This window comes from Aegilops tauschii, chromosome 6 (assembly GCF_002575655.3).
Source record: "Aegilops tauschii subsp. strangulata cultivar AL8/78 chromosome 6, Aet v6.0, whole genome shotgun sequence".
In the NCBI taxonomy this organism is placed as follows: Eukaryota; Viridiplantae; Streptophyta; class Magnoliopsida; order Poales; family Poaceae; genus Aegilops; species Aegilops tauschii.
This window is the reverse complement of record NC_053040.3, coordinates 473,315,128-473,328,015: the sequence shown is the minus strand read 5'-3', so window position 1 is coordinate 473,328,015 and position 12,888 is coordinate 473,315,128. Positions and strand designations below refer to the sequence as shown.

Sequence of the window (12,888 nt, the reverse complement as noted above, 5' to 3'; positions counted from 1 at the left end):
TAAAAAAGGTGTTCATATATTAGAGTTCAGTATAAATAATTTTCAGTGTGTATAACAAATTGTTCGTATATTATACAATAGTGTTCAGTATGTATTTATAAATTAATTTTCAGTGTGCATTTACAAAAAATATTGCTTAATAAATAGTTCAGTATAAATTTAAAATATGTCGAGTACTGAGAAAATGTTCACCGTTTACTACAAAACCTATATAAAAAAGAAAATAAAAGAAATGGAAAACCGGAAGAATACCCAAGATCTAAAAAGATAAATGAAAATTAAAAATTACACAATAATTTTTTTAATACATGTCGAACCTTTTTGAAATATACCTGTATTGACGCTGAAACCGATGGGTGGAACCCACCTGTCAGGGGCCACATTTCAAAAAAGGCGTCAATTGTCAGTGTGTACATTTCAAAACCTATATATAAAAGAAATACGAAAACCTATATATAAAAGAGATGCGCAAAAGTTTTAAATAGGAAAACCGGAAGAAGGCCAGGACGTGTCTAAAAAGATAAAAGAAATACGAAACAAAAAAACACATTAAAAAAAGGAAACAGTTGCCCAGCAAGAAAAATGGTTTCTGTTATATAATAAAAAAGCCTTTAAGCATCATCTATATCTAACGTTGTGGCGTAGCGTAGTGGTCATCGGGACTTTTCCTTGGGCAGTCCGTCGCGGGTTCAAATCCTCACGGGCGCGCGTTATTTATTTTTGCCGGTTTTGAGTTTTTTCCGCAACCGAGGCCCTTTGTGTGATTAAATATAAACCGAGGGGTTTTTCTGTAAAATAAGATGCCACGTCAGCCCCTGACAGGCGGGCCCCGCTGTCAGTTTCTCCGTCAATATGTTTTTATACGTCGTTTAGTCCGTTCTGCAACACCTCGTCTCAAAGTTGGTACTGACACATAAAAATTACCAAACTTGATACCAATCTGCTTCTAATGCCCTAGTTGTGGTACTTCTGTGCAATTAACTCTTGCAAGCATGATAGTACGGTCCTGGATTTTGTATGGCATGCGTGTTGACAAGACTTCATCGGTCTCAAGACATGTCTGCTTGGTCTCTGGAAAGCACTCATACATGTAGAGCATATGAGCACACGTTCGAGTAGGTGTGACGTGAGTGTTATACGTGAGCGTTTACGTCTATACTGACTGACATGTTTCTGAAAAGAAGAGGAAAAACGAAAACGTCGCAGTCTTGTTTTGCTTTCACCCCCTCGATCTTGATAGAGATGGAGAGGGGAAGAAAAGTCTGGCAATGGCATCGTAGTAGTACAACTGGAGACCCCGTGGAGCACGAGTGTGTGGGCCGAGAGGAAGTGTTTCGTTTCCTCTCGGCATGCACAGCGACGGGACAGCGGCACTGTTCTCACCCACGCCGCGCTCACCACAACCATCCATACCTCGGCCGGCCGGCTCAGCGATGACGCGCTTGGCAAATCCGAAATGTGCGGTCCTTGTAGTATAAAAGGCGGCCATGGAACCTCCTTTCGCCTCATCGCTCGCCGTTGCAGTCACGACACCACAACAGAGACGCAAGAACTAATTCTCCGGCCGGCCGGACCTCGAGCGCGTCAGTCAGGATGGCACCCACGGCGGCGGAGCAGCACACGAGGAAGGCGGTGGCTCTGGCGGCGCGCGACGCCTCCGGCCACCTCTCCCCGCTCGCCATCACCCGGAGGTACGTACGTACGCACGCACGCAAGCCAGTCGCTCTCTCCTCTCGTACTTAAGGTCTTGCACTTGTCAGGCGGTGTAGTTAGCACGCGGCACGCCTCCGCATGAGGCAGCGCCGCCGTACGTCGTGCGTCTATGCGTGGCCGGGCGCGCCGATGGACATGGCGGCGCCGTCCGATCCGGCTGGTCTCGGCCAGTTTTTCCCCGCCCTTGGTTGCATGCACCATGCATGGTTCCTCCGTGAAATAATGTAATTTATTCTCGTTAAATTGTCGCGTAGCTGACGATGATTTAGTACAAAATTAGTAATCAGCTATACTTATTTTAAGACGAAGGGAGTATGATTTTAGCGAATTTGTGTGGCTAACAGTTGCCTCCCTTGCACACCTACTTTATCCAGTATATATTCTCCTTTGTCCCGACACAGATTCTCAAAATAGTCTCAGTGGCATGTAACTTTGTTTCCCTAGATTCATACATGGTGGTTATTGGGTTGCTTTCGCTGTTATTTTTTATATGAAATTCGGCCTTAATTTGCAAATAGTATGAATAATATCATGTGTCCAGTACAACCATAACAAATACTCCCTCCATTCCCAAATATTTGTCTTTCTAGAGATTTCAACAAATGACTACATATGAAGCAAGATGAGTGAATCTACATTCTAAAATATGTCTATATACATCCGTATGTTGTGCCCATTTGAAATGCCTAGAAAAACAAATATTTAGGAACGGAGGGAGTACAAGTTTGGATTATCATGTGTCCAGCACAACCGTAACGTCGACACCAGCCTTTTTCGTTTTGCAATCTTTAGGCGACCCCACTGTTAGTTGTAAAACGCACATACATACATGTGATGTGTCACTCTCATACTTGTCACTGTTAGCTTGTGTACTATTCGTCTGCCTCTTTGTGTGTGGCTTTTGCTCTTCGTACCTGTGGTATGAATCAGGTGGCTTATGTGGGCAAACCTCAACGGCACACCTGCTTCAGTGACTTCATTGATTACCACTTTAGTAGGGCTTGACATGCTAGGACTGGCCGACAAAGAGGTTGTGGCGTTTCTTGTTATTGTTGTTTGTTCGCTTATTTGGATTGAAACTTCTTGTCACAAGAGGATTTAGTGTCCTAGAACTTTTGCTAGAGAATGAGCTATGCAATTTGATCATCATCACATCTTTCGCAAATAGTGAATACCTAGCTATTCTGGCTCATTTGATGCAATCATACAAATGTACCGCTACAAGTTTGTCATAGAAAATCATTTGATATTTTTATTTTATTTTTACATATATCCATATAAAGTAATGCTACCAAAAATGTGGGCAGACCGTACATGCCCATTACGAAGTAGTTTGCAGTAGGAAATAAAAGACTTGTGTAATTTGTAGATGGTGCTAGTAGTTTTATGTCGTTATCATGGCCGCGCTAGTGTGCTATGAGCTGTATAAGGTGGTTGATGGATGGTAAGGATGTGCACTCCTACCATTTGCTTTGCAAATTATTTTCTAAATTCTCTATTTTTTTCAAAGATTAATAATTAATAGGCAAGTCCGAACAAATGATTTTCTAAATCTCTATTTTTCCTAGAATTATGTGATTTGCTCAAACGAGTAAAATCATTTGTATGAATGATGAAATTCAGTGGTTTGATTAGACAGAAAAAAATCAGCAAAACAAAAATTGATCGTTTGCAGTATGACTAATTGTTTGGCTTTTGAACCTTGTTGATCATGTGGGTGTGGGTGAGTGTTTTTGCCAACCTTGTTCTTGATGGATTCAGTTATCTAGAGCCAGACATCTGCCTCTTTGATGAAACATAAAAAACTGAGACTAGTTGCATCACCGGAATTGAGTTGATAGACAAAACCATGATTTACTAGTGAGATTTATTAGCCTGGTTTACACACTAACATTTACTCCCTCCATTCCAAAATATTTAAAGTTCTACGTTCAGTCTAAATTGAAATTCTTTAAGTTTCACAAATCTATAGAAAAATATACAAATATTTTTATAACCAATTTGGTTTATTTAGTTCATCATAAAATATAGTTTCATACTACATACATTTGACTTTGTAGTTATTGGAAAATTTTCTTATAACTTGGTTAGACAACCTAGATCTTCAAATATTTTGGAACATAGGTAGTACTACGTGATAGCGTTTCTTTTTACAGTTTTGCTAGAACTCATCTAGATGAGATATAATTTGGTCTCATTCACCTTTTATAGCCATTGGATGTGATGCTATAAGATGCGTGTGTGCTGACGTGGGTTGTATATGTTCTTGTTTTCAAAGTGAATGAGACCAAATTATATCTCATCTAGATGAGTTCTTTTTATGTTCATGTTTCTTATGATTCTCGCTTCAGGAGCACTGGAGATGACGATGTGGTGATCAAGATTCTCTACTGCGGGATCTGCCACTCTGACCTACACAGCATCAAGAATGAATGGAAGAACGCCAGGTACCCCATGATCCCTGGGCACGAGATCGCCGGCGAGGTCACTGAGGTCGGCAAGAATGTGACCAAGTTCGAGGCCGGCGACCGTGTGGGCGTCGGGGTCATGGTGAACTCATGCCAGTCCTGCGAGAGCTGCAACGAGGGCTTCGAGAACCACTGCCCGGGCATAATCCCCACCTACAACACGGTCGATCTCGATGGCACCATCACCTACGGCGGCTACTCCGGCATGGTGGTGGTGCACGAGCGGTTCGTGGTCCGGTTCCCGGACACCATACCGCTGGACAAGGGCGCGCCGCTGCTGTGCGCCGGCATCACTGTGTACAGCCCCATGAAGTACCATGGTCTGAACGTTCCCGGGATGCACCTTGGCGTGCTGGGACTGGGTGGGCTGGGACATGTTGCGGTCAAGTTTGGCAAAGCCTTCGGGATGAAGGTGACGGTGATCAGTTCGTCGCCGGGAAAGAAGCAGGAGGCCCTCGAGCGGCTAGGTGCCGACGCGTTCGTTATCAGCAAGGATGCCGACGAGATGAAGGTATGCAGATGTTTTTCCATCACCAATTTTTTTATTCCAATCTGGTTTCTGTTAGATCAGTATAATGGGTACAACCAGATATATGGTACTTAAACTCACAGACACAAAAACAACCCTAAACGAAGTACATACAATTATATGCCTCAAAATGCTTCCGAAGCCGCAACAAGACTTGTCAACTCGCACCACCATAACTCGAGCTCCTAGTGCTAAAATTCGTCCTTTTTAATGGATTTACCTCTTGTGGAACCCGAGGTTTTTGGAAGCTGTTGACATCGGATAAATCCAGCCATCGAAATACCCGCCAAGACATATAGAGGGGGGAAAATCGTTGAATCAACGCAATAGTAAACCTCCGTGTACGACAGAGATTGGCAACAACGCCAGGTACACCCCTATCTAGGTAGGCATCCACGGGTCGTACCAAGCCGGCAATGTTGCTCACAAAGGCTCGAAAGAAGAGCTTGTTGAAGAAGACGATGTTGCCATGACATGAAGCTTACTGGTTGATGCTTACTGCTTACTGGTTAATTTAAATATGTCGTCTTTGCAGGCTGCAATGAGTACCATGGATGGCATCATAAACACGGTGTCTGCAAACATCCCCATGGCCCCTCTCTTGGGGCTACTGAAACCCAACGGCAAGATGATCATGGTTGGCCTCCCAGAGAAGTCTATGGAGATCCCCCCCTTTGCTCTGGTTGCCAGTAAGTCCTCGAACCTCACAACTCACAAGCCTAGCTATATATATATACTCTCTTTGTCTAACAATTTTAAGAAACCATGCATTGCATTATCGACCACAGGCATTTAATTTTGTGCGTAACTGACCGGTACACATACGGACGTACGTGTGGCTGATTTAATGTACAGTGAACAAGACCCTGGCCGGGAGCTGCATCGGCGGCATGAGGGACACCCAGGAGATGCTGGACCTCGCCGCCAAGCATGACGTGACGGCGGACATCGAAGTGATTGGCGCCGAGTACGTGAACACGGCCATGGAGCGCCTTGCCAAGGCTGACGTGAGGTATCGATTCGTCATCGACATCGGCAACACCCTCGACAAAGCCGCCGCCGCCTCCGAGTGACTCGGGATCTCTGTTTTTGTCAGCAGTAACAAGAGAGACAATTAGTCTGAATTTATATTTTTGTGTGTGAAAGCGTACGCCTGCAGGTATAGGCGCTACTTGTTGTATTTATAATTTTATTATATGTGAAGGAATACATTACATGAATTCTTCTTGAGCTCTTTGGCAGATGTTGCATGATATCCCAAGAAAGGGTCATATGTGCCATACACCATCAGTTTTCGAACCGGGCTTTCCCCTAACGTACTAACGTAAGTGATTCTGTTATTTCAAAAAAAAAATGAGTTGGAAGATACAGCATTGTTTATTAAAATGAACACGCTATTTATGGTCCTTAGCTATGTAGGAAGTGTAGAAAGTAAACACCATCAACTTGGACACCGTTCATTTTGATTACGCCCCTTGTACTACCAAAGTTGATCTCTCCACCTGAGAATCTTTTCTATTGACAGTTGAGGTGGCGCATAGTTTTTGTGCTTTTTCGCTTGCTTGACGGGAATACTCGGTGCATTTGATGAAAATTCAAAATGGTTGTAATTGGAAATTACTAGCTAGAGAAATCATGCATGCTAAAGTAATGAGATATCACCTGAGGAGGCAGACAGTGAACCAGTGGCTTCTCCTCATATGCTGCTGCTTCTGCTTCCATGTGCTGCTTACCAATTGATATTGTTGGAAATAACGAGGAATAAGCAACCAAATAACCATGTGTCTTAATACATACATCAGCTCATGCCTGGATTGTATTAGTATGAAATTTAGCCGGCATTCAACTGAATCTGAATGGGCCGGGCCGGCGGGTGAGAGTTAGTTAGAGTTATAGTGAGTGAGTTGCCATGGTGGTAGGTTGGGGTGTCGCATCCACACTCCACAACCACTCGTCCCACCAACACAGCTCAAATGGCTCACGACCTCGCACGTTATCCCGCTCATGAGTTTAGCTTAATACATCCATGTTACAATTGCAAAGTTTACATTAAGCTACGAAAACTCTCAAGCATGCGTACTCGGTCTTGCGTCCTCGCGTCGTCTTACACTCCTACTCATGAGTTTGGTTTCCTGCATATTGATGACGCAGACGAGACAGACATGTACATCAGTTGATTATCTGCGAAAACTCTTTAATTGTACGTGATCGGGCTCATGTCCTCGCACGTCATCCTGCTCATGAGTATGGCTTCATGCATATTGAGGGTAACTCCAAGTCTCCAACGCACGACCCAAATGATTCGCCGTGTCCGTTTGGGATAAACGGACAGAAAAAACGGCCCAACGCGTGAGAGCTAACGGACCAATGTCCGTTTTTGATCCATTTCTGACCCAACTTTGGGCTATGTTTGTGTCCAAACAAACACGCGCGGGCGAGCGGGACACACACCGTTGTCCCCCTAGCCCGCCCGTCGAGGACACAACCAATTTCCCTCTTCCCCTGCCCTCTCTCCGCCCCCCCCCCCCCCCCCCGCCATCGCCACCGCCACCCCGTTCACAGTCGCGTCGCCTTCCATCAAGGCCGTCCGAACCATGACCACACCATGCCATAGCCGGCCACGCCCGCGTTTCGGAAGAGCTTTTTGCCGGCGTTCGTGGTTCCTTGTTGCCGTGGGAGAGAAGTTACGGCCGTCGGCGCCGCCCGTCGACCCGAACAACCTTCGGCAAGCGCTGCATTGTCGCATGGCGCCCACCCCACCAACACCAACCTTGCTTTGCTGCTTGCGAGGGGAGCTCGACGTGCTCTTTCTGGCCGCGTCTCCACCACAACCGCAAGGTGTTTGACGCTTTGCTCACAAGGTACCATGGATAGCGGGGATGAGTATTTCTTTCACAACTTCATTTGTTCATCGGATGATTCGTCCTCGGATGACGAAGAGCTTGCGGCTGCATTGGTCGTCCATGACCACATTAGTAGGAAGCGGCCTCGGTTCAAGGGATCAATCCCTAGCCATGCTCCGACCTTGAACCGCAATAGGGAGAGAGGCCAGACCCTTCTCTATGCCGATTACTTTGAGAATACCGCACTCTTCAATTTTGTCGCCGGTTCCAATTGAGGAGACATGTGTTCAATCGTATTCGGGAGGGAGTAGTAGGATATGATCCATACTTTGAGTGCAAAGAGGATGCCCTTGGCAAGCTTGGCTTCTCTTCTTACCAGATATGCACTGTGGCTATTCGCATGCTTGCATATGGAATTCCTGGTGATCTTGTGGATGAGTATGTGCGTATGAATGAGTCCACATGTCTCCTCTCAATGGATAGTTTCTGCAAGGCCGTGGTGGTAGTGTTCGGCCCTGAGTACCTGAGAGAGCCCACTGCTGTTGATACAGAGATGTTGTTGGCGATCAATGCCGATAGGGGCTTTCCGGGCATGCTTGGTAGTATATTTTGTATGCACGGAAAGTGGAAGAACTGTCCATTTGCTTGGCAGGGGCTATTTAATCACAAACCATACATCCAAACCTTCGTGCATATTGAGCTTAAAAAGCTATTTAATCACAAACCATACATCCAAATGGGTTGAAACTTTCCCAGAATACAAAACCAAACAGTTGTGATTTATTGCATTTTTTTCATTTTTTTTGAACACTTTAAAATTTTCAATATGGAAAATAGGTCAATCTGGAACGTCAGATCTTTAACAAATGGCTAATAATGGGGCCTAAGTTATGGTAAGACTTGGCTTCGTAAAGTCACTGAAGTTGTGTCCATTTTTTAGATTGAGCTCCATAGAGCCCTTTATTTTAAAATAAATATTCAAAATTCATAAATTTCAGTTTCAAAAAATTCTGAAAACAAATACATATGTATGCAAGGATGTAAAGTGTATGTGTGAAAAATTTCAGGGTGAAATACCTTGTATTGCGAGCTGCACAAAACAACCAAAATCATGGACTGTATAGATGAACAGTACATATGCTAAAAAGCCTCAATTTAGTCTTTTTTGTATAGATCACATTTTAATGTATTTCGATTTGGAATTTTGCACACATGTACATTATGTATCTAGGTATATGTGTATTTATTTTTAGAATTTTTTGAAACTGAAAAGTTTGAATGTGAAGTTTTCAAATAAAGACCTTCATGGAGCTCGGTCTCCGTTTAGAATTTTCGACGATTTAAGTGCTATAAAACGTCTTATATCATTTTCGCAAAACAAAAAAAAGTCGTACATTAAATTACAGAGTGAGTGGTACATAAAGTAGGTGGTGACTTGCTTGGGACAGGTTGCACCAACTTTATTATACTATTAAAAGTGAAAATTTACCACATCCGGTGGTGAAGCATTTCCGCCTATATGTGCCACTATTCCCCTTATAGGAAAAACAAACAGAGAAACTCTTGCCTCGCTGAGTCCAGAGTGAATCGTTGGTACGCATTCTATTGCTAAGCAAGCTGACAATGACCGACAACCCACCCTCACCCGTTTACCCCAGGTTCATCACGGAGCTCGTGCAAAACAAGAAAAGTACATGGTTCGAAAAATTCAGTGCATCTTTAATTCGAACATGGTTGTGGTTGATTTAGTGCTAATTACACCGAAAGTTGTCAGCTTGCGACGAACGGTACACTCCAAAAAAATAAAAAACATATTCAAAAAATCTGAAAAGTTTTTGTGGCGGATTTTGACAAATGTTTTCAATTCTTGCAAAGTTTCATCTCGGAATGACATTCGTGAAAGTCATGGCAAAAAAAACAGCACTCGAAAATGCTTTCAAAAGAGCACTTTTGGAGCATTGCCTTTTTGTGCCACGACTTTCACGAATGTCATTCCAGGATGAAATTTTGTGAGCACTCAAAACATTTGTCAATATTTGCCAAAAACTCATAATTTTTTGAATTTGTTTTCAACTTTTTTTTGGTACTGTTCACCCGAGCTCGAGCTCAAAACACTACGTCCAATTACACAGCTAATTTAGTGTCACGTGTCTGACACAAAATGTTTTGCAGGATTTCAAGGCGCATCGCCTGGCATATAAATATATGGAAATTGTCCTTGCATGAGATAATTTTAGCTAGCACAAAATGTATAAGAATCCTGTTGCACACGAGGACTCCAAAAATTGAATGTTCAAACACTCCTGGCATATTAACTGCCAGGAGACTATCAGGTGATACTACATCATAAATGCTCCTATGATACCAACTTTGAAAAATTATTTTTAAATGTTTAAAAGGTTTCTAAAAAATGAATACTCACAGCGTATGTGATTACAACCCCTAAAAAACCAGATCCAAATTTAAAATACACATTGAGAAACAAAAATGACAAATCTAACATGAATAGTGTCACACAAAGCCAAAAGCAAAATCGGCACGATTCACATCTGGATTTATCTTTTTTGTTTCTCAATGTGCATTTCGAGTGTGAAGCTGAAATTTTTAGGGGTTGTAGACACATTCCTTGTGAACATTCATGATTTTTTTCAGATGATTTTATACATTTTAAATTGATTTTTTAGATATCATGGGAGCATTTAAGGTGTGGTATCACTGAATATTGTCTCGTTACGTACCCTCGCCGTGAGATTTAGCAATTCTCCAAATATGTGTTTAATTCATTTCAAATTTCAATGATTACACTTTTTGTCCGACCCTAATCAATCACACCGGGATCAAATGGCCACTTGAACAACAAACTTACACAAATCAATTCTATTGTGGTACGACCCCGTGTGAGCACCAGCCAGAGCCTACTTGAATGATCACTAGCTAGGCAAGCACAACCACCTACACTGGCACAAAAAAAAGACCCGAATATCTGGTGACTAATTATTTGTGAGCTGCTCCCATCAAACGATTCATTCGCCAGGGGAGCAGCTCCCAGCGATCGTTTCTGATAGTTCGTTAGAGGGTAGGCCAGGGCAGCCTGATTGACCCAAATGGCCCGGTTAACTGTTTTTATTTAAAAAAATGTCATGAACCAAAAATATATTTTCTTATAAAAGATAGAGAAAATCTAAATTTTTGAAACTCCATTCTCCGAGTTATGAAATATGCCATGCTACTTTACAAAATTGCCATTTCTCTCATTTCTAAATTTACAATGTGTATGATAAAAAAAAAGGTCTTGTGGTCTAGAAAAAAACCTGCCATGCTAAACTTTAGAACTGCCATCCTCTAGATAAAAATGCCATGAACAAAAATACACATTTTCTTATAAAAAACGAGAAAAACATAAATTTACAAATGCCATGCTCTGAATAATATGAAAATTGCCATGCTACTTTATAAAACTGTCATTTCTATAATTTATAGTAATTTACTATGATAATATAAAAATGCCATGCCAACAAAACCGAAATTGCCATCGTCTTAATAATAAAACTATCATCCCACGCGGTGTTTTCGCTCCTAGGTGCATATGCATCCATTGTCTAAATACACATTTTGAAAATTTGAAAAATTCGGAACAAAAATTCCACGGGTATATCCGGACATTCTATGTACATGCACAAAGTTTCGGTGAAAAACGACGTTTTTGTGGCTTGGGTAAAAAAGATAAAGAAATGCAAAATGAATAGTTGTAATGAAGCATCAGAAATTGTCTTTTTTACACAAGCCACAAAAAACTTGTTTTTCACCGAGAACTTTGTGCATGCACATAGAATGTCCGGATATACACGCGGGATTTTTGTTCGGAATTTTTCAACTTTTCAAAATGTGTATTTAGACAATGGGTGCATATGCACCTAGGAGCCATTGCCAATTTCCGCTATCATCCTCTTGATAATATAAATGGCATGCTCTCAATAATAAAACTACCAACCTGTTAATAATAAACTATCATCCTCCTAATAATAAAACTTCCATGTTATAAATAATAAAAATGACATGATCTTAATCATAAAACTTCTATCCTCTTGACTATTAAAAAAACCATGTTACTAATAATTAAAATGACATGCATAAGAAAATTGTCATCCTCTTAATAATAAAAGTGACATGTTACTAATTATTAAGATGCCATGCTCTTAATAAAAAATTGTCATGAGGGCAATACAAAAAAAGACCTTAAAAAGTGCCATGCTGAATTTCGTAAAAAGACACATGGAGAGTTTGGAAAAATTCCCATGTAAAAAAGGAATTTTTTTAATCTATCAATATTGGGGGAAATCCTGGATTTTTTAATGAAAAATAAAAATAAAAATAATTCAGCTTGAAAATATACACAAAACAGTTTTAGTCCAGTGCGCATGCAGTTGCTTCAGTCCAAGTGGTGAAGGGGGTCTTTAGTTAGAGTCCCCTGGAAGTTCAAGTATATAAATATAACTTTTCAGCGCTCCCCTCACGTGAGGGTTTCCCTCTCCTCTCGGGCGGCGACGCGATCTCCACAACCGTAGAGACCTTCCCTACCCTGCAATCCCTTCTCGCCGGCGATCGGCGGGGCCCGGGCTGTCCGGGACGGGGTTGGCTTGGGAACCTACCGCCCGTGGAAACATCTTCTCGGGCAAGAGATCTCAATGGAAAGTGAAGCTTCGGGCTCTGGGTCAGCTCCGACCGAGCTAGAGGCGATGATGGCAAAGCTTGGTTTGAAGGAGGAGGACCTCCAGGATGTAGTGGTGGATGATGAAGAATTACCAGAGGAAGCAACAAGATGGATGGCAATAGCCCGGGTGCATACAGAGAAAACCTATAGCTAGTACTGGTTCTATAGGAAAATGGGGATTGCTTGGGACTTGGCGCAGGTGGTGAAGATCCGTCCCCTGGAGGAGAACCTATACACACTACAATTCTCGTGCCTTGGTGACTGGGAGAGGGTGATGGAAGAAGGGCCTTGGAACTTCAAAGGGAAAGCGGTGGTCATAGCACCGTATGATGGCTTCACCAGACCTTCCTCGATTGTGTTGAATACAATTGAGATATGGGCACAGATTCATGATCTGCCGGAGGATTACTTTCCCCTCATCAAATCCCTGTCATCAACACTTGGAGAGTATTTTTTTGCTGAACCCAAGTCCCAAGATTTTGAAGGCAATTTCTATCGTGTGCGTATCAGAATTGATGTTACAAAGCCTCTTAGGAACGCTGTCTCCCTGGTTAAGAGGAAGAAAAGAGAAATCTTTGTAGTCAAATATGAAAGGCTTCCTGATTGGTGCGCCTTTTGTGGTCA

At 42.3% G+C, this 12,888-nt stretch overlaps 1 protein-coding gene across 1 annotated transcript; it reads left to right on the top strand.

Annotated features, from left to right (window-relative positions):
• The first annotated feature begins 1,308 nt into the window (after nt 1-1,308).
• Nucleotides 1,309-5,940, top strand: LOC109774856 (probable cinnamyl alcohol dehydrogenase 5). The gene is made up of 4 exons (XM_020333626.4): nt 1,309-1,691; nt 4,065-4,692; nt 5,246-5,399; nt 5,566-5,940. The coding sequence occupies exons 1-4, from the start codon at nt 1,594-1,596 to the stop codon at nt 5,781-5,783; spliced, it is 1,098 nt and encodes a 365-aa protein (XP_020189215.1). The 5' UTR covers nt 1,309-1,593; the 3' UTR covers nt 5,784-5,940.
• Nucleotides 5,941-12,888: the final 6,948 nt, after the last annotated feature.